The sequence below is a fragment of the Polyodon spathula genome, chromosome 16, assembly GCF_017654505.1.
Source record: "Polyodon spathula isolate WHYD16114869_AA chromosome 16, ASM1765450v1, whole genome shotgun sequence".
Taxonomy (NCBI): Eukaryota; Metazoa; Chordata; class Actinopteri; order Acipenseriformes; family Polyodontidae; genus Polyodon; species Polyodon spathula.
In genome coordinates, this window is record NC_054549.1 from 15,687,660 (window position 1) to 15,714,387 (window position 26,728).

The 26,728-nt window shown below is 38.9% G+C and overlaps 1 protein-coding gene across 4 annotated transcripts in view; it reads right to left on the reverse strand.

The window, feature by feature from the left end:
* The window catches only part of LOC121329232 (ephrin type-B receptor 2-like), a 112,515-nt gene that overhangs the window by 42,769 nt on the left and 43,018 nt on the right, over window positions 1-26,728 (reverse strand). For all 4 annotated transcript variants that reach the window (XM_041274712.1, XM_041274711.1, XM_041274714.1 and 1 more), the window contains exons 2-3: window positions 18,239-18,303; window positions 10,049-10,733 (exon numbers count right to left, since the gene is read on the reverse strand). In XM_041274712.1, coding sequence (XP_041130646.1) covers window positions 10,049-10,733; window positions 18,239-18,303 — 750 coding nt within the window. The remainder of the gene's footprint in view (window positions 1-10,048; window positions 10,734-18,238; window positions 18,304-26,728) is intronic.

Here is a 26,728-nt window from a genome sequence, read left to right on the forward strand (position 1 = left end):
GTAGCAAGGCCTGTATAAATATGACCACTAGGGGTGCACTCACAGTTTCAGCCTTGCATAATATCAACGGACAACCTCTTTTCCTGCTGTCAAGGAATTGTCTCTTTACACCTGCTGAACCTTTGTTGCCAAGCTACTGAACCTGGGAGGCAAGGTCCAGCCAGAATAGTCTCTGACCTTGTTCCAAAGGAACAGATGTTATGAACTCAGAATTGGGCAGTGGCTGGTATTTCGGTGGCAGGTGGCTGACATTCTTTGTAGTAAACAAATGGTTGGCAAGTAGTACATTAACTTTAGTAACGAAACCGAGATGTTTTTGAACTGTGGGACAGCAATATGTCTAATGCAATTGTCATGCAAGGTCATCTCAATATAACTATCTGTACCCTGGTTGGCTGAAAAGTCCTTGAACATTGCATATGATTATATAAATGGTAGAATGGTGCCACAGTGGTATAATGTTCATATTTTGTTCACCCAATGGTATGACATTAGTATGAAAAAACAGTACAATCTACTGGTTTGTTGTAGTAACATTGTACAATATCAGAAACAGACAGTGTTCTACAGTATCAGGAGCACTGTGCAGTTTCAAATCTATTGCGTTGAAATTGCTGGTAATTCTGAAATGGTTCGGCTAGGGTTTCACTTTTATAATGGCACCCCAAAGTTATTTTAGTTTAATAAAAGAAATATTACAAATTTGGAGAAATGATGGAGTACTGTCTGAGAGCATTTCATTTTCTTTGGGTTTTGAAAGACTTTCTATGACTGAATGGCAGTTCATTTAGAGCAGAGTTGGTGACCCTGGCATGCTAAAATGTTGCCACACAATGTCAGCTGGCATGGAGATGAAATAAAATAGTTCTGCTTCACAGCCAGCCAACCCCCTTCCTTGCTCACAGCTTCCAAAAGCATTTCCTAACGACTTCAATAGAGACGGCTGGCCTGGGTGGACCACTTTGCACTGTACCAGTCACAACACGTCAGCTGCACAAAGACATTAATATGCTTTTCATCCCGTCTTTATTGCAAACAGTGGTAGGTGGTAAATGGCTTTGGTAGTGGTAGTCTGGTGCCTGCAATACCTTATTCATTCCGTCTGAGCAGAACTCTGTAAGCTGTCTTTAAGGCTGCCTCCTTCCCCTCTCCAACGAGTATAATTCAAAAAAGCAGAGCCATGTACTGTAATTCACTGCCACATAGAAGAAGGAGACTAAGATGCTTTAAAATGGAGGCTCTTTTCAATTCAAGCATACAGCCCACGCACAAATGCAAGTGTGAACTGACATGAAATCTGCATTATATTTAGAGAATACCACAAGAGCATACTGAGGCTAAAATGAGACACGAGAACCCCACGTATGGTGTGTTATATTTCTGCCTATTTCTATTTTAACGTTTGATATAACCCTTTGCAACTTATGTTTGTTGATGGGTTGGGTTTGGCCTTCTCTATTCAGGTTCAGATGCCGACCTGAAGTCTGGTGACCCTATAGACTGTGCCAACAAGACAATGCCAGCTTGTTATTCCTGGCAAATGCTACAGCTCCCAACTGCACACACTGGACATGAGTGCAGGGCATCTGCAAGCCTGTCTTCCAGTCTGCGGACTACCAGTGTGTGGGGTCAGCTGTGCCAAGCAATGGCAGCCAATGCCAAAGCAATCTGGCACCATTGCAAGAGGCTGGACGTGGAGGTATGGAAGAGACACCATGCGGCAAGCATCTGCCTCGCACCGAGGTGCCCTGACCTGTGAGTTATGAGTGTGCTGAACTGGTGCTAGTGTTGGCCGAGTCCGCAGAAATGCCCACCATGATTCTGTTCGTCTGGTTTGTGGAATTTGGTTTTAAAATTCCCTGCCTGTTTATTCCTGCTGAAATTTTTGTTGGAATCCATCGATGTCACCCTTTTTCCCTACTTCCACTACACAAGGCCATTGCACAACAGATTATTTTCTTTGTCTGATTTTATCTTGCACACCAAGTCCAGAATTGCCTGACGAGACGAGAGTAATGCATTGATTTTGAAATCAAAATCATTTCTATTCAATCTGATTTTCCTTGTTCTAAAAACGACAGCGACCAACAATATTCATTGTAAGAGACACCTGACATTCATGCAATATAACAATGGAGTTGTTATCCAAGATGCAAAGAGTTTGGAAAAACATTGGATAATGCTGCATATGATACTTTATGACTATATTTGCCAAGCCATTACTGTGGAGTTGGACATTAAATCATGAAGCAATATGAACCTATCCAAATATGTTAATTGTGTGCAGTATAGATGATAGTAAGTATTATATACATAACATGTATTATATACATATTATTTCAATTATAGTAGACACAATATTTGTCATCTTTCTTCTGCATCCTTGTGTATGTTAACCAATCTGGAGTGTAATGAACTTGAAGCACGTCATTCGGGATAATGGATGATAAATGATGTCCAATGGCCTTAACAGTACTGTAGTTAAATGGGAAGTTCCAAAAACACTAAAATAAATAAAATACTCAAATCTTATTGGTGGTCAAAAACTCCGCACTGCTAATCAGGCTGTTGAGCCCTGCTGTTTCACATTGCAGTGGTTTTTCTGTACTGTTCTGTGTTATGACAATGGAACCATTTATCTATATATCCCTGAACCTGGATACCAGGAACCCAATGTAAGAACTATGATAGCTGCTGGAGAGGCTGTGTGCGAGCCGCTTCGAGAGAATGCATCGAGCCTGCTGTGTGGACACTATATGTCGCGTGCCAAGCAGCCAAGTAGAAAGGAAACGTGGGAGGACTTAGACAATAAATAATTTAGGACATCAGTGTAAAATGAATGGGATTGAAGTAGAGCTGGAATAATTCAACAAGGGCCTTAGGCTTGTAGCAGGCTCCATTGTTGGGACAAACGTGCAATACGTGTTCCAAATCCATTTCCACTGCTGGTTATGCTAATGGTTCTGCTAGTGTTTTCTTCAGGCTAGGATTATTATGCTAACCAATGGTAATTCCTGTAATGACTTGCTCAAATCTTTACTTTCTCTCTAGATGCTCACTTGGTTTGGCAATATCCTGTACAGCAGGCCAGCTAGTGTCTTTAGTCTAACCCCTGCCATTTAAGCAGAGAAAGTGTAGTGTAAAATATACACAAAATAAACTTTGTAAAATTCAATGACAAATATTTAGACAGTAAGTCTTTCTCAATGTCTTCAATGAAGGATGTAAAAAAAACAAAAAACACACCACATGTATTGATTTTACCAGTTTCTGAGGAAAGGCTTATTTTTGCATTACCCACGCAGAAGCATCATGAAACAACTCATCACTTCATCTTCTCTGTCTCTCCCCCTGCACACCCCTCTTTCTCTCTCAGTCTCTAGTCTCCCCTCTCTCTCACTGCTTCTGGTACAAACAGTATAATCTGATCTCTCATCTCAGTCTCACACCTCCTCTCTGTCTCCACCCAGCCTCCTGGGGACCATCGCTATCCTATGAATGAGTGAGGTATATACAATCCTACACTCCGGTTCAGGGGGTGGGTTGGAATGCCCTGTGAATAACTTACAGGTTCCCCAGGCCGCCCGGAGATATCAGGCTACTGCAGGCCTTAGAGACCCTTGTTCCTCATTGGCTGTCTGAGTAATGCTCCATCATGCAGGGGAAGTACAGCAGGACAGCGACTCTGTCACAGTACATATGAGAGCATGTTTCTCCATGATAGAAGGATATTAAGTGTCTATAAGTATGAATAGGAAACAGAGAAAGAGTATGGCTTATATTTTCACCTATGGGAAAACCGCCCCCGTCATAGTAAATATGGCTGTGTGGAAAACTGTGTTTTTGACCTAACATTTATTAGTTTGTCTGATAAAGGATTTTTTAGTTTGGCTGATAAAGGAAAATTTGGAAGCATTCTTTTTTCATTCAATGTCTCAAAAAATGTAATAAGCAAACCAATACTAAAATTGGCAATATATAAAAGCAATTATAAAAAAAAAAAAAAAATGAAAATACCTTTTATATTGTTTAATTTCCCATTTGTTAAGTGAGGAAGGGAGAATTGAGACTTCTATCTTCCTGACAACTCAGTTAATGTGTTAGAGAATCAAAATCTGGTCTATTTTTGTCAGGAGTAGACGAGTTCTGGATAGTAACCCAAACAATTTATTCCGCAAAGGAGCAGAATTTAACATACATCCTAGGTTTTTTGTGCCCAGTTAGCCAACACGTTCCATCCCCCAAGAATCACCCAATCAATTATATTAGAACTCAGACATCTCATGCTGGCCGCTGTTTGTAAATTGAATGAGTGAGCGAGACACCTGGCTCCCATCAAGGAGATTTTCCTTCTAGCATATTCCTGGATGTACAGGGATTTATGGACAGGGATTACATTTTAATCCTGGCTTCTCAGGGTTAGAAAAGGACATGTATGATGGAATAATTGGTAAGCCTTGTAAATAATGCTCTAAGTAGAAACAACAATAGAGAAAGATAGATCATTATTTAACAAGCTTACTGTCTGTTCCAATATAAATATCCTTCAGTAATATGATATTAAAGAGGTATGAAATGAAATATTACAAAACTGGTATGTGTTCTCTCTCTTGCAGAGCTGAGAGGGGAAGCTCTCACGATGTCAGCACCATTTTACCATGTAGCCATTTCCCATTTCCCTCACTTTCTAACAGCACTAAATTCCCATGCACCACAGTTAAACAAACCTCTCACAGTTTACTGTAATGAAATGGTTAAATCTCTCTCTCTCTCTCTCTCTCTCTCTCTAATCTTTAACCACCTTGCTTAAAAGAAACATCTAGTGAAAGTCTCCATTGGGGGCTAGGGATCCTATTTTAGATTCCATTACTGAACGAGTTAGCTGCTGCTCATTTGAGACTGACAGACTATTTACATTCCCTTCCTCTACATTTTTCTCTTGACATTTTTTTTTGTTTTTTGTTGAACACACAGGGACATGTCAGAAGTAATTAGAGATCCTGAACATTGTGGGAAATGCATGTTTATCCTGCCTGAAATAGAGTCAACATCACTGGTATCAGTTAATACCTTGAGGAATGTCCTTCTTAAACACTGACACGATCGGGCATCCCTGAAATGAGAGCTGCACTCTTTGCCTGGAATCTGTTGTTAATTCGAGGAGGGCACCCTTCAGGGCTGAAACACTGCTGGGTAAGGGCAAAGGTTTCCAAAGGTTTACATCCATCAAGTACCAGACATGTTGGATCAGATTCATATCCAGCAACTGACTTGGCCAGGGTAACACTGTGATTGCTCCACTCTCTTTCCACTGGGTGACTGGACATGCTCTGGATGATGGTGCACCATCATCCAGAAACATAGTATTCTCCAGATGTCCTGTAGTCAACACCTGGGTGTATCAGGTTTCTAACCACACACCACCACCTATTTAGCAGGTACAACAGATGAAGAAATGCACAAATAATGTACTAGGGGTGGGGCTTTTCTGCCACATTTATGTCCCATTGTCGAGATAATATGTGTTAGGGAAGCCAAATATTATTATATATTTTATACACAAGCCTATGTATATAATATTAGGTATTTAATTCTGTGTTTAATAGAATTATGTCACCAGTGCTGTCTGCTTCCCAGGCATCCACGCCTTACTAACTCAACCTGTTTTGTTTTCAGGCTCTTCCATGACGAGCAGTCTGACTTAAAAGAAAGAAAAAAAACATTACTTTTTTAAACAAAGCCTTTTTAAAAAAAAAAGAGAAACTGAATCCATCTGAAGGCAAACTTGGATAATCAGCCTCCTCGTAGCCCCCCCCCCCCACCACCACCACCAATCTTGCACGCGCTCCGATATCATTTTCAGAGGTTTCTTAATAAAAAGTGAGTGACAAACAAGGCGTACATACATCAACTCAGACATGAAGGGAAAGCCCATGTTCCCTAGCGGATCACAGGCAGACGCAGGTTTAATAAATTGCCCTCTTCCTGATGTGACGAAGCTGGCAAGTCTCATCTGCTTTAGACACTTCAAAGAGATCAGTGCACTAGGCCTTAGTTCTCATTCAGGCCCCTCATTTTCCTAACTACTCCTGCTTTGGGACTGTGGTTGTATCCTAGGTCAAAACTCATAGAACTTAACCGCTTCATAGGTCTATTTCTTCCCTTGTCTCCTGCCATAAAGATACTTTGTGATGTATTCATTATTAACATTAAATTATGAAGTCAGGCTTCGGCTCATGCACTACTAATCAACAAACATTTTAAAGATGTGGATAAACACAATAACTATGTATTGTTCTCTTATTTTAATTAAACATGATTTATAACAAGTTGATCATACAGTTGAGTCTGTCTCTATGGTATACGAGCGTCTTCTCACTCAGCTTCACTTTCACTTACCCACCCAAAGAAAGACATGCTTATACCATAAGTGGCATCGGTACATATGAACTTAAAAATGTGTTTAGAAAAACATCAATACAAATGAGCTTTGTGTTTGTTCACAACTCTTCTCCGAACTAAGATTTACGAGTTTAAATCTTTCCCAACGTGAGGACATTAATTATTCTGAATTTTGTCTGCACTGTCCATGAAATGGAACTTTATTGCAGTAGCTCTCCTTCCAGTTCCATACAGTAGAATCCAAGACCTTCATCTATCTTTACATTTTATAATCCAAAATTACAAGGTCCTATATCATGCAGCAAAAGGTTTATTTGGAAAAATTACATTTTACATTGGCTTTCACCAGCTTTCATGGGGTTAAGCAAGGTGGGGCTTAATCAGTTCTCAGATGGGAGATTTCCAATTGGAATCAGGCGGTGCAGTGCATTAACTGTTGTTGATGTCACAATAGTAGGGGTGTATCGATGAATCCTGATACTTTACATGATATAACGTATCGTAATAGAGGTATGGATCTTTGTTATCGTGATACAAGACCAAAAGCACAACATAGTTTATTGTACAGCTATGACCAAAAGTTTTGCATCACCTAAAATTTTAGGATTAAGACATACCGTATTCCTTCAAATTTAAGACACACTTTTTAAAACAATGTTTTGATTCTCAAAAATAGCCGCCGTCTTAAATTCAAGTACAATATATTGATGCATGTATTAAAATCATCAACAAAAGACGTGACTACCCAAATACACAAGCAGCAACATGACTGACTGCCGAGAAAAGGCCTAAATGTTACTGCCCAATCTTGAATCGTCCATGACATTCAGGCAGCCATTTTCAAAGAAGTGCCATTAGCTTCATGAGGAGCTTTTACAATTTCAGCATTTCTAACAAACAGTACTAGCTTGGACAGATCGGAAATGCTTATCAGACCCCCGTATGCCAAACAATAGCACAGTTCACAAATTGGGAGAAAAACAGGTGTGAGTAATCACGATTGGACATGAGAAGGAGCACATAACTGTAATGTTCTGTGTGACAGTAGACGGCTGCAAACTGCCTCCATATGCGTAATTGAGGTTGCATTTTTGTGAATGCATATTTATTTGAGGTTTTATTTTTTTCCTCAAATTGAGGGTGGGAAATCTAGGCTGCCTCTTAAATTCAAGTCTAGCAGAAGCCATATTTCATGTTTGTGAAATGTCACACTTGTATGTAATTCAACATGTTAACGTGGCATTATTCAGCAGGTTTCGTTCAACTTTTTGAAGCAAAATGTGTTAATTCTATAGGGCAATGCAAAACTTTTGGCCATAGCTGTAGACTGAGACTGGCCCAAGGGAGAGAGTAGAACTGAAGAGCAAAGACCAGTTAGTGAACAGAGCTGCTTTAATGAAAGGAGGTAATGTGCCCACGTATGTGCCTCCCTAAATATGTGTTAGACAATCTACAGCTGGATAAGACAGTGGTGTATTACTGCATGGTGAAATTTTGCAGGGGAGCTACAACATGCTGTGCAATATTTGTTGAAAAGAGACAGGGTCTCCCATCTCCCTCATTAATTAAACACAAGGCAAATATTTAAATTTTAGCTGGCACTTCTTCATCTACCGAATGGTGCGCTGTGTCACAACTGCTTACGGCACAGCACATCCCTACTGTCTTAGCATCCCAGCACTTGAGATGAGACGTACAGGGTGAGTTTGTTTTATGCCACTGCTCAATCTGTCACTGGAGAGCTCTCTGTTTCCAGGGGCTACATATTTCTTCATTTGTTTGACTGTATGAAGCACGGAACCATTTGCAAGAGAATAAGCCGTCACCTTCTGTAGCAATTGAATCACCTGCCATAATGCTGTCAATAGAGGTGCTCAATACTGCAGTATGGGTGCATGTTACGTACACTTCCTTTGTACAAATATTGGGACTGATGTAGAAATGCATATGTTATGAAAGTATGCAAATAGGATCCCGATATGTATCATGTAATATACAGTATAAAAACTGCATCTCTTCTGTTGTCTCCGTTTCTGTTTCAATGGCCAAAATAGCACATTTGGCAGACTTTGATAATGGGCTGGGCAGACACTCTGCAGCAACTTTTAAGATAGCAATCCAATCTATAGACCCAAACAAAGAACAGAACAACAGAAATCTATAAATAATCATTGATTAAGAAATGTGATGACCATTTTACAATACAATCCATTCAGTTATTCAAACCATTAGGTCTACTGGAATTGTTTTATTACACAATCTAGGTTCTAGATCTAGAGCAATGAATGGCAGAAGCAGGATTCCTTGTGACAGATGGAATGCTTAATGCAACCTGCAATACTAGGATCAGCTTTTATACATCAATTCCTTTGTTATCCCTCAAGCATGCCAGTCCATGTATAATAGTGACTCAATAGGCTAGCAAGGGGTTGAATCCAGCATTTTGCTTTGTTGGTTTTTTAGTTACGGTCATTTTACCGAATTATTTCATACAATAATATCTATTCATATTATATATATATATATATATATATATATATATATATATATATATATATATATATATATATAATATATATATAGTGAACAGGTTGGCCATAATTTGGGTTTGTGCCCCTTTAAGAACGTGACCCAGAGAAGAAAACTTTGTTTTTAACACTTACACGCACTTTAATTCAAAACACAAATCAAACAAACAAAAACAAACAAACACCTAGCTCCCTCGGAGAAATCACTAAACGTATGCAGGTCCCTGGCTAACGCGCAGGACAGCTAAGCTGTTTACCTGACATATAACACCAAAGCAAAACACTTTAATACACTTGTTTATAAAACCAAACGTAGGTTTCAAACAGACCTTGATGCCTTTCAGTCAGGCTCTACACTCCACAGCAGCTTTGAGCATACTGGCACTTCCCTTTTATATCATGCTCCTGGCTCTAATTTTTAATAATTGCCAGGTGCAGGTGATAATTAACCATTTAACAATTAAATTAAACAATTAGCTTGACAGGGAGACTTTTTAACACCATCCCTGCCATAAAACAAACATCCTTATGATTTGCAGTTCCCCTGTCCTGCTACATCTCTGTTTACTATATATATATATATATATATATATATATATATATATATATATATATATATATATATATATATATTACAGTAATAACAGCAGTAAAATAAAAAATGCTCTCTCCCAACCATGGCCAAAGTTATGCTCTGGCTTGCAGTTTCTTTGATTACATGATGTTAAATAAAACATATAAATTACGTTCATGTCATTTTTTAAATTATGTCTCAATTCTAAAATTCTAGGTGATGCTAAACTTTTGGCCATAGCTGTACGGTAATATACCTCTAGAGGGCCCGGTTAAGTCCACTCAACCCGTTTATTATCTGGACAGGTTTTGAACTTCCAGAAGTAAAGGACATGTGGCTGACTGCGCCACATATCCCTCCAAGGAAAGCAAGCTTTCTATAAAACATACTGCAGCTGAACCCATTTTGCTTGGGTCACCTGTCACTTGCCTATTTAAAAAAATACTATAACACACAGCTGCAGGCAGAAGAGATAGCTTTCATGATGAATGAAGAAATTAAGCAATGAAGAAGGTCAGCCAGACAGCCAGTCTTTCAACCTTACCTTTGCATATTGTCCCGTTCTCCACCGATTCATGCCCAGCTTTGCACATGCAGCGCCCAATCGGCACCATCCACTCCCCGTCCCCGTTGCAGTAGAGCTTGATGGGCACGTCCACTTCCTCGCCATTGGGCACACAGACTCCCCGCGCCGCCACCAACGAGGTGCTCTCGGCCCCTGAGAGGGTCTCCTGGAAGATGGCACCATTTGTGATGATCCGCGGGCACTTGCGGTAAAAAACCCGGACAGCAATCAAGGACATGCAGCTCCCGTAGTCCTGAAAGGCCAGGTAGAATCCGCTCCGGGAGACCGGGCCAAAGCTGCGGACCTCAGTGTTGATCTTCATGACCCGACCGCCCAGGTCTACCTGAGAGAAGCTCTCGTCAGCTGCTATGGTGTCCACCTTGATCCAAGGGTTCTCCATCCAGGCTGGCGAGAACTTGTTGGCTGAGTCTGAGTCTGACTCGTAGTAGTACAGGTTGAAGGTCTCCTTGCAGGAGCCTGGGACGTTTGGTATGCTGCTGCAGTCCCGCACCGAGAACTTCATCTCCACGTGGATGCGCTGAGCGCCCCGTCTCTTGATGTACTTGGTGCGCACCCAGTTGTTCTGGTTGGACTCAAAGACGTTGCACACTTGGTAGGTGCGGATTGTGTTCATGTTCTCATCGTAGCCGCTCACCTCTTCCCACTGTTGGAGAAAGAAAAAGATAAATTGGGTATTAGCAGGGTGATAGCATTACCAAAAGGATAGCTGCTTGTGGTCAGAACTAAATGGTTCTTGAATACTATTGAAGAACCATACACTCATGCATATTGTAGCAGTATTAGGAAATCACATATTGTACTATGATCTGCATAGTGTATGTAATGATAGGTAATGTGATTTTAGGCTATTTTACAACCCTAGTTCTTAAGCTTTTTCAAACACCTATATTAAAATTACACTAAACTGGCACCGCTTGCCTTTGATGTTCATCCATCACTTCAAACATTCAGACACAGATTCTAATGTAAAACTAAAAGACACTAAGGCAAGTAGACAAACTTTTCATATTAGGCCTTTGCTACAGTACAGTAAAGATGTGTAAGGTAAAGAAAGTTTATCAAAGCCAGAAAAATACACAGCAAACTGAAAAATTGCTGTGGAAATGTATTTACAAAAATAAATAAATAAATAAATAATGGTTAAGCGTTTTATTTTTCCAACCAAAAGTGATCTTGTAACTTTAAAGACTCACGACTGGTTTCACAGACCCTACTTAGCATTAATCCTGGACTTGTAATGTTTCCTGTGAAACCATATTATATTATATTGTATTAGTACTGTTCTAAAAAGAACACTTTGGATGAGTTTGCCATTTAAAATGAATGTTAGTTTGTCAAAACTAACTTTCAACTTTAAAAGACACTGAAAAAGATGTCTCGTTGAGTCATTTGTCATTGAATTTATGAATTTATTTTTTTATTTTTTATTTTATAATACTGTAGTTATGTATTTGTTTATTTTTAAAGTTTGGATTTAACAAAGCTTTAGACCACCCAGTGTTAGCTTAACAGGGACTTGAAGTTCATGCCTTTGTGTCAACTAGTCCCTTTAAACTCTCTTGTGGAGCCCTCTAGAGCTGAACGACAGTGGCTATTGACCACAGGATAAGCCACAACCTTGACCTCTGCGCTCCCCTCTACCCCCTCCTCTCTAAAGAAAGGCTATAGAGCAGACTACATGTGGGTCTCACCTCCACTTCCCTCCTCCTTCTTTGCTTCACTCCTCATTTCACAGCTGACATAATCCTTCAAATTAGTCCTGTCTTAACAAGGGTTTTGACAGGAAAGCGGTGAAGTCAACCCCTATTTAAAAAACATTACATATATTTGTGTAACAACTTTCCTGGATTAATTAGTGCAGCCTTTATTTCCACGGAAAAACAAAGCTCACAAAAGCAATTCGGTCATGCAAAGGCTCATTCATAGAGTTTGGTTTTGTTTTGCACGCCATAACAGCCAATTCTTCTTTTTTTTTTTTTTTAAAGAGCAAAGTTGTGTAAGCAAATTAATGACATTCCTTTATATGGGATTTTTGGATTCCAGGTTAATTATTTATTTTTTCGGTCTGATCAAAGGGTTTGTTGAGTGTGAGTACAGGGGTAGTGGTTTGGTTTGAACTCTCGGTGAAAAACGTACTTTGCTACAAACTAAACAAGTTCAGGAGCTTGCCTTTCCAAAAGCTAGAGCTTTTGACAGATTAAATTAAATGCAAAAAAAAGCAAGAATTAATGAAAGGAAAGAAAAACCCTAAACAGACTTCTCGGGCCCATGGGCCCCCTTTTGTCACGCAAAGGCTTTCCCAACGCGCTTTCATCGGAGGCAGTGGAGGGAACCAAATGAAGGATAATAAGGGGCCAGCGATCAAGCGCTAAGTGTGAAATTAAAAGAAACATCTTCATTTTCACAGTTTCTTTTTTTTTTCTTTTCTTTTCTGCTCGGTCATGTGTTTTAAAGGTACTGGGAGTGGAGGGTTGAGCCTTCCTTGATGAAGTAGCAGTGAATTCCTGGGAAATAAGGCTTCAACACAGAGATGCGCAATGACCTAGAATTTTCTTTTAATTGGGGAATGTGGGTTTAGATTGGGTGGGGCAGATGGACTCAGGGTCTTGTGTTTGCAGGATTCATATTTGTATTCACTGTATTAACGAAATATATAAGGTCCTACTGTATGTGTAACAGACAAATACATACAATGTCTATTACCAATAATATTTTAGTTTGGTACCTCTGGCTGGTTTGTAATTGAAGTAACTTAAAAAATAGATGGTGAGTAAGTAGATTCAAGAAAATGCACAGAGTCCTTTTCTTCAGTCAGTTGCCAGGTTTATTGAAATATGCAGGGAGTCTGGTCCCAGGTACAGGACATACAGAAACTCAAAATTACAATGCTTGCGTGACATTAAATACCCTTCTGTATAGATGGTCCACCTCCCCTTTCTCTGACATTAACCAATGGTCAAGGTAATTTAATTTATTGTGTGAGTGTTAATGTGTGTGTGTCTGTGTGTGTGGTCTAGTGTGACAACCTCTGTCAGTGCTTTCTTCACACTCCTGGAGACAAAAGGTCCATACATCTGCCTTTTGTTATCTCCTTGCGACCCCCTTTGATGCCAGTGGGATTATCTCTTTTGATCTCTCTGAAGTCTAGAGCCTGTTCCCTTCTAGTCCACAGCATTGTTATCTCGTTAGCTTGCAGTCATTGTTGGGCAGTTTGTAGACGCATCGTCTCTATCAGTGGTTAGCAGTACATGCAATTTGAACCAAACAGTCTGCTATCTGCAATATTAGTCTCTTTTCAGAAAAGAACACCAGTATAGCTCTGCTAGTCCACATGCGTAGCTAAAACCCCTAATCAATTGGGGGGGGGGGGGGGGGGGGGGGTTAACCTTTTGGGGGGGGGGGGGGGGGGGTTGTTACCTTTACCCCACTCAGATGTGTCCCTGAATAGAAAAGCTTCCTTTGTTAATGATTTTAATAAGCAGTGGTACCCCCAAAAGTTAACCATTTACTATTAACACAAGATTCTGTGGGATATTTGTTCCCTCATTTTACCCTTAAAAATGGGTTTTTGCATTGGTGACTGCTAAGAACTGGTGTAGGGTACAATGTGATATCTTGGTAGTCACCATTGCAGAAATATAACGTTTTAAATGTTTCTACTAACAAAACTAAGTACTGAATGCAAATTAGACTTTTAATGCCACAATTAACATTTTACATGAAAGTACACAGTACTTAATAAAAATCCATATTATTACAGGTCTTTGTGCTGAGTACTGCCTCGGTGGATTAAAGACTCTTAAACTGTTTTTGACAAACGCACAACACAAATTAAAGCAGCACTCAAGTGAGGTGGCCTGCTATGTGTATGAATAGGGAGTTTCTTTTGGGAAGCTTTCATTGTTTTTGGTGGGGTTTGAAGAAATCTGACTAGGCAAGCCAAGGCATTTTTTAATCCACTCCCAAGCCAAGCTAGATAAGAAGTTTGCCAAAAATTTCAGGGCAAGAACACACACCTGCAATTTCAGGGCAAGAACACCCAACTGCTATTCCAGGTGGGTGTTCTGTAATACAAGCTACAATGTTAGCCATTTCTGCTAATGCTTTCTTCAGTTAAGAACTATATGTGATGACATTCTTTATATCAATTAAGAAGGGCCCCTCCCTGCAAAGGTTAAGAGCGAACAACATCATTCTCAGTAGTCTCTTAACGGTGGATGATTAGGAATAATATTTAAAAAAAAAACTGCACTCAAAATGACCGCAAACATCTGAAAACAGTTAAGAAAACAAAATTTGAAGCTATTTGATCTTTAGGCTGCGGACTGGATAGGAACATACAATAATTATTCAAATCAGGCCATGGAAGCTCAGAGAGCAAGTCAGGATGAGAGCTTGTGAATTACACACAATTCCTTTGAAGTCTTTAAATTAGTGCTGCAATGATTCCACTATTAATTAGCATCAGCCTTTTGTTCATCTGGTGTCTCTATCAGTGATTAGAAAAATAGTGTTTAGATTAGTGCTCTATTCAAAGATTTTTTGTTTAATTAAAAGGGCATGGTTGTATCTAAAATCATTGTATGCTATTGAATGCATGTGACTTACAGAATCTTCCATCTTTGAATCCAGGAGCTGTTTAGACTAGTGGTCATTATTAAAGTGCTGGGTAGTGACAGTGCTGGAGAGCTGAGAATGGAGTGTTTAAACTGGCGCTCCTTATTACTATAGACTGCTCAGCCAATCAGAGTGCAACTATTTCCTTCTACATTCCACGACACATCAAGGACCCCGTTCATACATCAACCCTGCTCCTTTCATTTTTTACCATGTTGTATTATTCTCCATATCAGCATGATTGATGTCACCTGCTTTAAAAAAAATCATACCTGAGGCACCTTTTACAATTCCATTCAACTGCAAAGTCCATTCAAAACTGTGACATTACAATCGACCAAGTACCTCAGCCACTTAACGGTATTCTCTTCAGCAACCTTTTCAATGCAATTGACAATGGACTAAATAGAGGTTGTGATTAGAAAATTTTTAAAATAATAAAGCAATATATACTAGGATGCTGAGCATCTGTGTATGGGTTACATCAACACTTGCAGTTTCAGCCTCGGTCCGTTCATTTCTACTGGTGCCGACATTCCACTACACAGACATTCGTCGTCCTACAGCCCTGTACTCAGGTGCAGAGTAATGATGGTGCAGGAGAGCTGAAAATGGAGTCATCATTATTACGGGGGATGGTGTCTCAGAACAAATAAATAATTTCCTCAGCAAGCCATTGCTAAAAGCACCCTGGAGAGCTTTCCCCAATCTGGAGCACATTGGGACATCCGTCTGAGTTACTAAAGCAAGGGCTCATTCCTAGGGGGTACATGGTGCGATGGACAACAAGTTTCAGCAGCTCACCGCTGTGCAGGCAGCCAAATATTCATTCAGATACAGCCCTGGCAGATAAAGCCGCAGAGTTAATTCCTGCAGCTGACTCACACAAGAGTCTGAACAATTCAATTCATAATTCATTGACAGAGTGTTAATCTGTTTTCTGTATCTATTATGCAGCCATTTTGTTCACAAATAACCTTTCTCTGCACCAAAATATGTTTAATTTATCATTTTGTTGCATTACCCAGCGAAGCCCTGCTACCAGACCATAGGATTACATTTTAATTACAGTTCTGCTATCCTTCCAAGTACCAAATAACAGTAATTATGGTAGCTGTGTACAATTATTTAATGCTAACACTGCAGAAACATAATTTCCCTCCATCACAGTGTTTGTTTGATTTGGTGCTTCTTAAAAGCATAGAGGGACGGTCACTGAGCCTAATACAGTAAACATTTAAACCATTTGTGTAAACAGTCTCCTACCACTATAAAATGTAGTTTTAAATTCACAAATTTAAAAATGCTATATAATAACCAATTATAATCAATGTAGATATACAGAAGGTCTACACTGAAAATAAACATTTCAGAGTATAATTAATTAAAAACGAAATATTTGCAGAATTTAAAGTGTAAATAAACCCACAGTAAAACTGACTTATTTTTTAGTCGAATTGGACTTTACTCAAGAAAAAAAAAAGACAGAACAATGCACAAGCAGAGTTGCAGGAATATATTCGATTTATTGATCTATTTATTGAATATTATTGGCCTGTGTAACGTATATTAATTCCATTTCTACCTGGATTTTGCCCACCTCTGGATAAGGATAACATACCATACTGTATTTACAGTAAATATACTGTAGGATCAAATCCAGTGTCAATCTGAACCCTTTCAGGTGCATCTCAGTGAGAAATGATAAAACACTACACCACTCAAGCAAGTCATGAGCAGTCTGCTACGTCTTCCTTTGGGGATCCCTGCTCTTCACAGCCCTGACAGTGCCTCCTCAGTGCTGTAATACCAGCTGACTCACCTGGAACAGGCTCCACAGGGAGCACAGGAGATAATTAAACTCCTCCAAGATGGTCTAAAGATGGGATCTCCTAAGGGCAGGAAGTAAAGTCTAGCCAGCCTGTGACAATGCACACTAAGGGATTTGCGTTGGGGGTCGGGGGACAGTTTGATTGATCACATCTCCACGCAGTCTGGCACAGAATGCACTTGTAGGCTGCTTGGAGGAGCGATGCAGGTGACTGAAGCTCTCTAATATAATCTGTTGGTTCTTTTCATGCAAGCAGTGTTGGAGGAGATAATTGCAACAGAAGACTAGAGATGCAACAATTAATCTATCAATTCAGTTGTTTATTGCCATGCCTTTTATTTTACATGAATTGATCGCCCTGATGCCCTATTTGGAGCCTCCTGTCGCTGCTGTAGCTACTCAGTACCACATGCTTTGCTTGTGTGTTGCTAGGCAAAAGCTCTGCTGTATGTGTATTGTGATAAGAAAGAATAAAAAATGCTGTTTGCTTGCGTATGCATTTTTAAGAATGTGAATATGGGAGAACACAGGCTGTAACTATTATTGGGCCTTAAAACATGCTGAAATATCATGAACATTCCTTGAGGAATATAAACATGAAGCACAGATAGAACATTTCAAGTGTCTATGTTCAAATCTGATGGATGCGTGGATTCATGTCTGGAAGCTGTTTCACAGTGTTTATTTCATATAACAATGGCAGGCATTGATAAAAAAAAAAAATATCCTGATTTAAAATCCTGCGTTTTGTGCACTGCATGATGTGCTGCTGCACACAAATCCATGCTCATCCTTTATCCCTCACCTGAGTGGATGCGGCTGCATTAGAGCTCTCTATGGGTCAGCGCTCATACCTCCTGGACTCCAGAGCAGGGGTCAGGTCCCAGAGGGAACTGTAGAATTCTCAGGGTTTCTTTTACATTCCATAAAGGAATGTTACAAAATTTGAAATAAAAAAAAAACAACAAAAGGGATAGCTCCAGATGTGCCAACCCAATCCTTTGCCATCAATTTTCTGAAGTTTATTAACATTACCACTTGTCTCTTTTTATTGTGTGGAGAATCTTTTAGCGCTTCATTTGGGTCCTGTTAATTAAGGGAGATTCACGTTGAGTAAAACTTCTATTCTAAAGTTTGGTCTATGATCCTGTTACATTTCTTTTAGTAAATGCTATAAATAAACAGACTGCATCCTGGTGCTATAGGTCATGTGATCTGACTGCAGCTAGACTTACAGTTTGAATTATACAACACATTTAGTCGCTTATGCCATTTCTTATAGTTTGTAAAGATTTCATTTCGAAAGTACTTATTCCTAGTAAAAGCAATTAACAAACGATTATCTGAAATCAATCCCTGCATGACGTCCAATATACTCATGAAAAAGCTGGATCACGATCGTTTCTCAAAATATCGGTTAAAATGTATAGCTTCAGAAGTATGACAAGTTTCATGACATTCAGGTAACTGGTTTCTAAAATAACATGTATTTGCCCAACCAGTCCAAACCCAAATATCATGAATAATTTTTGTTACCATTATGATTATGGAAAGTTTTACTAATAACATGTTCCTTCAAAGTTTGCAGGATGCAGGAGGGTTTTTTTCTTTATAGAAATAGTGCAGCACATGTGCGTACGTATAATTGCAATAAGTCCCTCTCTAGGGTTTATTGCTATTAAACAGGAGTTTTTACTTACCCCCGATGTAGGAGTTACCGTCCAACCCAGCTCTGCTGTTGCTGTGGTGGAATCCATTAACGTCTCTGTAGATAGGAAGAGAGAGTTAAGGGTTAATGAATCAGATAATGTTGAGTCAGCTTAGCATGATCATATTGGTTCCATAGGTTTTGATCACAGTGTGTGTTGCTTTAAAACGCTAATCTACTCTGCATGGTTCAGTACACACTCTGCTGCCAAAGAAGCTAGCAGGCAGATCATTTTACTGTGCTCAACAGAAAAAAACATAAACCGCACTACATTAGCATATTATAAGCTAGAAAACACTTTTTAAATATTCATAACAGACTGCTAGGAACTAAATTTCGTTGCACGGAAGGGTCTACATTTTCAAGCAGTTTTGTCAATCTCCAGTTGTGGTTGATGGTACGCCATGCATTTGAAATGTTTCTTCATTGACTCCTGCTGCTCGCAGTGGAGGTAATCACATTTTGGGGAGAAAGTTTCTGCCCACTAGATTAAGCGGTTTATTAAAACTAAAGTGGCATCCCCTTACAGGCCCTGCATCCTGAATAATTACAGTTGCATTATGTTATGCCTTTTAGTATTTACTATTTTATGCTGATAATAAATTGCATTACTTTTTTAATTGGTCATGTTTTATTCTGTGATAGGATGGCTGGGTTGGACTGATAACACTATGTAACACAATTTTCGTTCCTGGGTAGTAAGTGTTATTTCCTAATTGCTTATGCTTCAAAAGTATAGAAAATGGCTATTATTCCCCACAAACTTTGCTTTTGTGACCAGGACAGTGACATTTCAAAATATCACTATTTCCAGTGGGAAAACAGGCAAATGTGTGCCTTGTCGTTCACATAAAGTCAGAAAAAAACAACATATGAATCCAAATTAACATGTATTTATACTAAAGTAATAAAAAAATGACTACAAAAGATTTAGAAGTGAGTAGTTTCTCGAGATTATACTATACGATTAGACTTTATGTGAACGTTTTCCCATTGGAAATAGTGATATTTTGAAATATCACTGTCCTGGTCACAAAAGCAAAGTTTGTAGGGAATAATAGCCATTTTCTATACTTTTGAGGCATAAGCAATTAGGAAATAACACTTACTACCCAGGAACAAAAAAATAAATAAAAATTGTTACACGGTGTAATGATTCAGCGGGGGTGACGAGATTGTGATGATGGTTGATGAGGAAGGTAGGGGTGTCTGAAATTGGGCCAACTTGATGGTGTCACATATGAATATCTTCTTCTAAAGTAACTATTATTAAAGCCTGTGTATATGGCATGCCAAGTATAAAGGTCACAACCTTCAGATCGTTTGTTCCTTTGCCCAGTGTCAGCACTCAACACTTTGTGTTTAGTGTGTTTCCGATGCCAAAAGGAATTAAAAAGGGAGATTATTTTACCTAAAGGCTAAGCAAACCCTTAAAAACATACAAACGAGAGTCACGAGAGTTTGGCTAAAACAAATCTGACAAAAAGGTGATCTTGCTTTTGGCAACTCATCTGTCAAAACATTACTTAAAGAAGTGACTCCAAGTAAATGAATTCTTCACTGACTAATTGTAGTTATTCAGTATCTTAATGGGATTCTTTGTAGCTAGCATTTGTCCTGAAGGGAAACTTTGAAACAGTTTTTTAAATATATATATATACTGTATGCACTGTTAAAATCCTTTCCTCGTTGTATGAGTCACCCACTTTTAAAAAGACACAGTCAACTGAGTTTCATATTTTTAAAATGAAGAATTCTAGAACATTGTTGTTGGGGAACATGCTAAACTTATTTGAGTAAAAATGAGTCAGAGGTTTAATGTTGTTAAGTTAAAACAGCTTCATACCATTGACACTCACCATGAGCTACAGTACCATTGCATCTCAGTTCAGAATCATTTAAGATCACAGTAAAAAAAAAAAAAAAAAAAAGAAATCCTGCCTTCAAAAACTGAGCTAAACTGAGCTAAAATGCAGATACATTTCTGGAATGCTGATTATTAGGAACAGACCTGAAGTCATTTTGTCTATTTCTGAATCAGACACTGACACACTATTCCCATGATAGTAAGGTTTTTTTAAGACTTAGGCTCCTTTAATTCGCTCACCCCATATGTATCAGCTTAGACCTTCTGGTTGACAAACAAACAACACACTGTGTTTTGGCTGCCTGTTATGCTCCATGACTGTGAAATGCTGCTGGAGACAACACGAATCCAAATCAGGATATCTCAGGAAAGGATTTTCGTTTTGATCAAGCATTTGGCTGAGACGCTAGGTTGGTGAGCTGTATATATAAATTATATTTAAACCCTGGGCTTATAGAACCCTGTTAAAGATAAACATATTTTCAAAACATTTAAAGCTGTTCAGTTTACTAAACTAGGACCAAAACAACTGAGTAATATCAATCTCTTAAAGGGGAACTTGGTTAGCGACACAAACGATCTTAACTAACATATTCTTCCTGTTTTGATTTACACAGATGTACTTGGAAGGTAGATGAGACACAAAGAGCTCTATTGAGGCCACAGGGGTTATTTCAACTTTATAAAAAGTCACAGGATATGATGAAAAAGAAAATGATGCAAAATGAATCTACACAACAGGAAGATTACATTAGTAAATGCTTTGAAAATACAATATGATCCATCGGTTTGTTGTTCCTGTTGAAATTTGTCATATCTTCCAAATTTATTTCACAAGATTCACGTAAGGAAGGGTGTGTGGATTTTGTGAAACACAATATGCCAGCGGACCCCTCAAGTTGACCTTTTTACACTGCAGCTCTTCTGTAATTGATTTCTGAGACAGTGGAGTGGTTTCATGGTGCAGATGAAAGCATGGCACCCCTGCTGAAGCCTGTGTCTGAGTAACTAGATTAATACAAGACTAGCAAGGCAGCTGCTGAAACTCAAGCTTCCCCTCATTCTCACCTTGCACCCTTGTGTTAATAAGAACCAGGTACCTGGTATAGGCAGTGCACTCCTGGAGAGTGAACTTTTCATTCAAAGATAAATCACCCATGTCTGATGCTCTTCTCCCATGGAGAAAACTAATACATTCTTCTCCTATGCAAAAAAGGGTTTTTTTCACTTTTGTTTTTTTGTTTTTTTAACCATCAAAACTGGAGAAAATGAGTGAAAAACTCTGGGAAAGTACATCACTGCTTTCCACAATTTCAATGAACCATGTTGTCTCATAGAAGAAAAGAAAGTACTTTATGGTACCCTACCACGATTTGAGTAGCTCAGTGGTTAGAGGAAGTCCTGAACTGCAGTGTGGAATGCAGGAGGATTGAGGATTGACTGCCTTCTTAAATTGTTACTTCTCATAAACATGCCAAAATATTACTTAAGACTCAACCAAGCATGAAATTGATATGGGATTGTTAACTGTGTGTGTGAGTTTGTGTATTCATAGCAGTGATCATGTGTGTTGACAGAACAGCTCTTCAAAAAGTATTGCACACGTCAGAGTGAAGAGATGCAGGATTCAGTCCCAGGAGCTCCAGCAAAGCAGTCTCCTCCTTACCCCAATGCTCTTTCCATGGATGCCAAATCCTAGCAATGGCAACGCAGTGGATTTGAAACTAACAGCACACAGTGGTCCTGATACAGCAGCTCAAGCTGTCTAACCTATTTGCCTGAAAGAGCCATACTGATGACCTGGAGTTCTTAAAGAGCGAAGCAAACAAAACAAAAAATAACAAATGAAAAAGGGATTGTTTAACCAGACTGCACACATGTTTAAGCACCACACCAACATTTTGACAACCAAAAAACACTTATTGTTCAGGATTCACATCTAAAGAGATATTGTAGACCTCAATGAGCTATATATGAGTCCAGAGACATCGATAGTAGCATGTTGACAGGTGCTGATGGTACTGTAATGGACTACTTTGTAGTGTGCTCAAACCATTGAGATACAACTGGTTTGTCAAAATGTGAAAATTATACCTCTTGCGTACAGCAGAATATAGGTTGAAATGTCATTTTTGCATTGGTTTCCTTTGCATCTTATCTTGGTCATTTTGCCACCATATACATTTCAAGCTTTGTTTCAATATTAAAATATCAGTTCCCGCTCTATGAGAAAGACTACAGGCTTGTGACACCCGAGATGGACTGAAAATGTAACTCTGGCGACCAGACTTTCTTGAGTCGGACGACAAGAGACTAGAAATCGGCTGAAGTGATGGTTGGAAGACTGCAGTATAAATTAGCCTTAACAGAAGGGTTGTGAATCTGATAACTGGATTGCAGTCAAAAGCTTGCTTTTGAGAAACAAAGGGAGATTCTGTCTGAAAACCCCAGAGCACCCTATAGCATAAGGAATTGAGCTACATTGTTCCTGAAAAGAAACGTCTAGCATTTCAGTGAAAGTGCGAGGTAGGTTAAAGCAATAAGTGTCTGTGCTCAGATTTTAAGCCCTGGCAAATGGTTCTGCTCAAATGTCAAGCGTGCCTAGCTCTTTGCGTGAGTCCGCAACAGTGGGAGGGGGAAGGGTTATCTCAGGAGAAAATAGTTCATTAGAACAGATACGGTAGCATGCTTTTAGCTGTTTGCTTCATTATGTATGCATGAATTACTCCCAATACAGTCACACACGCACACAAACACGATTGTGCAGTTTGAATCCCAGTTCAATTCCGAATGTCAGTTTCATTATTTTATTTTTAAACTTTCCTAAATACTTTGAATTCATTTTGAGTATGAAGTAAATAACACTGTACACGTACAATTGTGGAAAAGCTGTATTTGAAATTCAAAACATTTAACACTGGACTTTTCTAAACTATTAATTCTCACTACATTCTCACTACACTGTCGGCCTCTCTCATTCTAAGCATCTGCGCGCCTGATTGATGGAGACACTTCGTGAGCCTGAAAATCTGTACTTGGCACCAACATGCAAGGATTTCCCAAGCTCTCTGATAAAACAAGCTGGCTCTTTCAACAGGGGCGGCAGTAGCAGCTTCCCAGCTTATGTGTGTCAAGTTGGGCTGCTGGCAAACTTAAGACTGCTTCTTTTCGCAACGCTACCTTGTGCAAACTGAGAGTGATGTGAATTGAATAGAGAGAGACCTCCGTACTGGGGTATTAGAGACAGCACATTCAATACAGACGGGAACTCAGGCAAATTTAACAGCATAAGGATGAGTAAGGCAACAAATTCAATCTCGAAAACACAGTTCCAAGATCAGTGTAGTCATTCCAACACAGATGACACCAATAGGCTACTACTGTATAAACACAGGCATTCTCCCAGGCAATTTAATACAGGAGACTGGCATGGCAATATATTACTCAGTATTAGAACAAGCTATCCACAGATCAGTATACATTATACAGTATGCAGATCAATCCCACAGATTCTGTGTTCAGCCTATTCATGGTAACTCATGGTATTGCAATGGCTGGTTGTGATGTACGGTAAGACCATATTCTGAAATACCATGGTCTTATAATAAAATATGATAAGAACTGAACATGGTTTGGCAGGGGCGGTATATTCCAAGCATGGTCTGGGTAATGAATTTGAAAATTGAATTTTAGTGAGATGGCCCACAGACAAAACTATAATAAAATAAAGTAGAATATGCAGAGGGATGGATTTAGTGCATTGAGATCCTAACAGCACTGGAGACTGAAACTCTCTGTCTGTTTGTCTCTACAGGGCAGCCAAAGACTAGCTATATTGCAAGAACAGAAATCGTGAATGTTATAAGCTAGTTAAAATATCCATGAAAATATATTTAAATAAATAGTATAACTACATGTTGTACAACCAACTGGTTTAACCCATGTAACTGATATATATCTATATATATATAGGCGAGATAGATATTATATAGAGAAAAGTAGCGTTACAATTATATATATATATATATATATATATATATATATATAGAATATATATATATATATATATATATAATTGCTACTTTCAAAAACGAGAGCCTGAATAAACCTGTTGTATTTTTATTAGTTGTGATTATTCGTTTCATTCCATTTGTCAGAGCTCTCCAAACCTTTAATTTAAACTCACTCCATTCTCCTTGATGGAGTCTCTATTCCTCCTCTCCACCTCTTTCTTTTCTTGGCTGCTTATGGGCTTATATATCCTGACTGAAAAGTGTAATTATTTATTCAAACAAGCCCCACAGGGCACCTCGGGGAGGTAATTACAACCTTTCCCCACCCATGGTTTTTCTCCCAACACTTGCCCCCCCGACAGCCCATTCTTAAGAAAAATGCAGATGTCTAACTGCATAGCTCCCTGCATTGCCATTGCTGTCCTGCCCATAACCGGTTACACAACCATTTATCATGGAAATGTAAGCAGGCGTTATGCTCCTGTGCTAAATCTACATTTTCCCTGAAAAGCAAACAGCTGTTTATGCTACAGATCTAAAACGTTACATGTTAATTTATGGACTTTTGGAAAATATTACTGGTAGATGTCAGCTGCCCTAAATAAACTCTTAGCGGGTCTTTGCATTACCAGCAAAGGCAACACAATGGATTTGGAGTAAATGTTGTGCTGTTACACTGGATTACCGGTGTTTTTCAATCGGTATATGTCAAACTGCTGTACCATTCTAACACCAGTTCAGGCCACTGTACCATTACACATCTGATATCTCGTATTACAGTGGCACTAAAAACAATTCAGACGAGACAAATATTTATATTATTATTGCACAAAATAAATTAATAAAAAATTACAGATTTCGGTATCATAAAAAAGTAGATCAGCATGACCTACACCGACGGTAATGGAAAAACATAACGTGTGCATTGCTTGATTGTTTCAACGCACCCCACTTGTATACATGCTTATCTACTGTCGATATGTGTAAAACTCTAGTGTTACATACAGACTTTATTCTATACGTGTGGGTTTTCCGAAGCATATTTATTTTTCAGGTGCCACAATAACGGCTCTGAAAAGCTTTGATATCAGAGCTCCCCACAGCAACAGGAACGTTTAATCTGTTAAACAAAAAAATGGTTAATTACGCATGGGATAAACAGAAAACACAATGGGTCTCGAGGGGAACTCAACACATAATCCATTTGGGAGTAAAGACATCAAAAACCTGGGCTTCGGCCTTCAGTGTTCATGCTTTCCTTCACTCGTTGGTTATTTTAGCTTTGCTCATTTAGACTCACTCAGTTTATGCTGTATATTGCCATCACCCAGGAATATTCATCCCCAGCGTGGGATAATCAGCATTCGCAACTTCAAAAAGTCTTTCTATATGATGAATTTCATTATTACAAATTCGCCTAATGGACCATCGAAGCGTTCCTTCAGTGGAAATCAAGTTGTTTGCACTGTAAATAACCCTGCTGTAAGTTGTAACACACACCAAACTGGCGTGCCAGTCCCTTCTTTGTGAAGGAAACTTTATGAACACCCAAACAAGCCTCCCAGTTTATTGCTTTCTAGTCTCTGATTTCCATTCACTGGTGGACTTTTTAATATCCTGCACTTTTAAAACACACATCAGCGCCTCCTCTCATTAACCTGCCAAAACCGAAAAGTCTACTCACTATATATCCTTTAGAGCTATTAAAACAAAGTATAACTCCTGCTCTGAAATGTTTATTTATTTATTTATTTTTTTAATCCTAGCTCTTATTTTGTACTTGTCTTGGATTTCCGATCTCCAAGTGTGCCATCTTTCTTCAATTACTTCTCCCCCCACAATCGCTGTGAGAAACCATATTGGAGAATCCTCGCTTAATCCATCTGATAAGATTGCAGAATATTTCAAATTTGGTTAGAAACAACTGAATGTTAACCATAAGAAAGTGTAGCGGAGGGAGGCTGTTATGAGAGTGTAAGAGCCTCTCTTTCTCTGCTCCAGCAACACAGTGCAGAGGGAGATTGTGAAGAGAGTGTAACAGCCTCTCTTTCTTTGCTCCGCCAACACAGTGCAGAGGGAGATTGTGAAGAGAGTGTAAACACATAAGTGCTCATTACAATTAGGGTAACAGTTCACAGCCTTAGCAAGAACTGCCTGTCAGAATTCACACCCTTTCATCTACACCGCTGTAACACTGCCATTGATTTCACACTAATTTGCACAGGTAGTTATGTAATAAACTATGTAAATACACATATAATTGTATAATTAATGCTACTTAAAAAAATTAAGTGTTTCTATAAATTTGCTACCGGCTACAAGAAAGCTTGGTTGTGTGTAATTCCCTATAATTTACTTTCAACAGTTTGTTGTAAAATGTTCACAGCACCATTATGCCCATTACTGACACTTATAATAATACAGGACCCCTTATAGGCAATGCTGTGATCTGCTCAAAGTTAGAAAAATATCATTGCCATTTAAAATATCTGGGCAGTAGCCCTATCTTTTTTTTAGTTTGCTTGGAACACATGCCATGTTGTTTATTCATGTGGCTGTACTTATTGATTCCAGGTATACCATATCCTGTCCTTAGGATGAG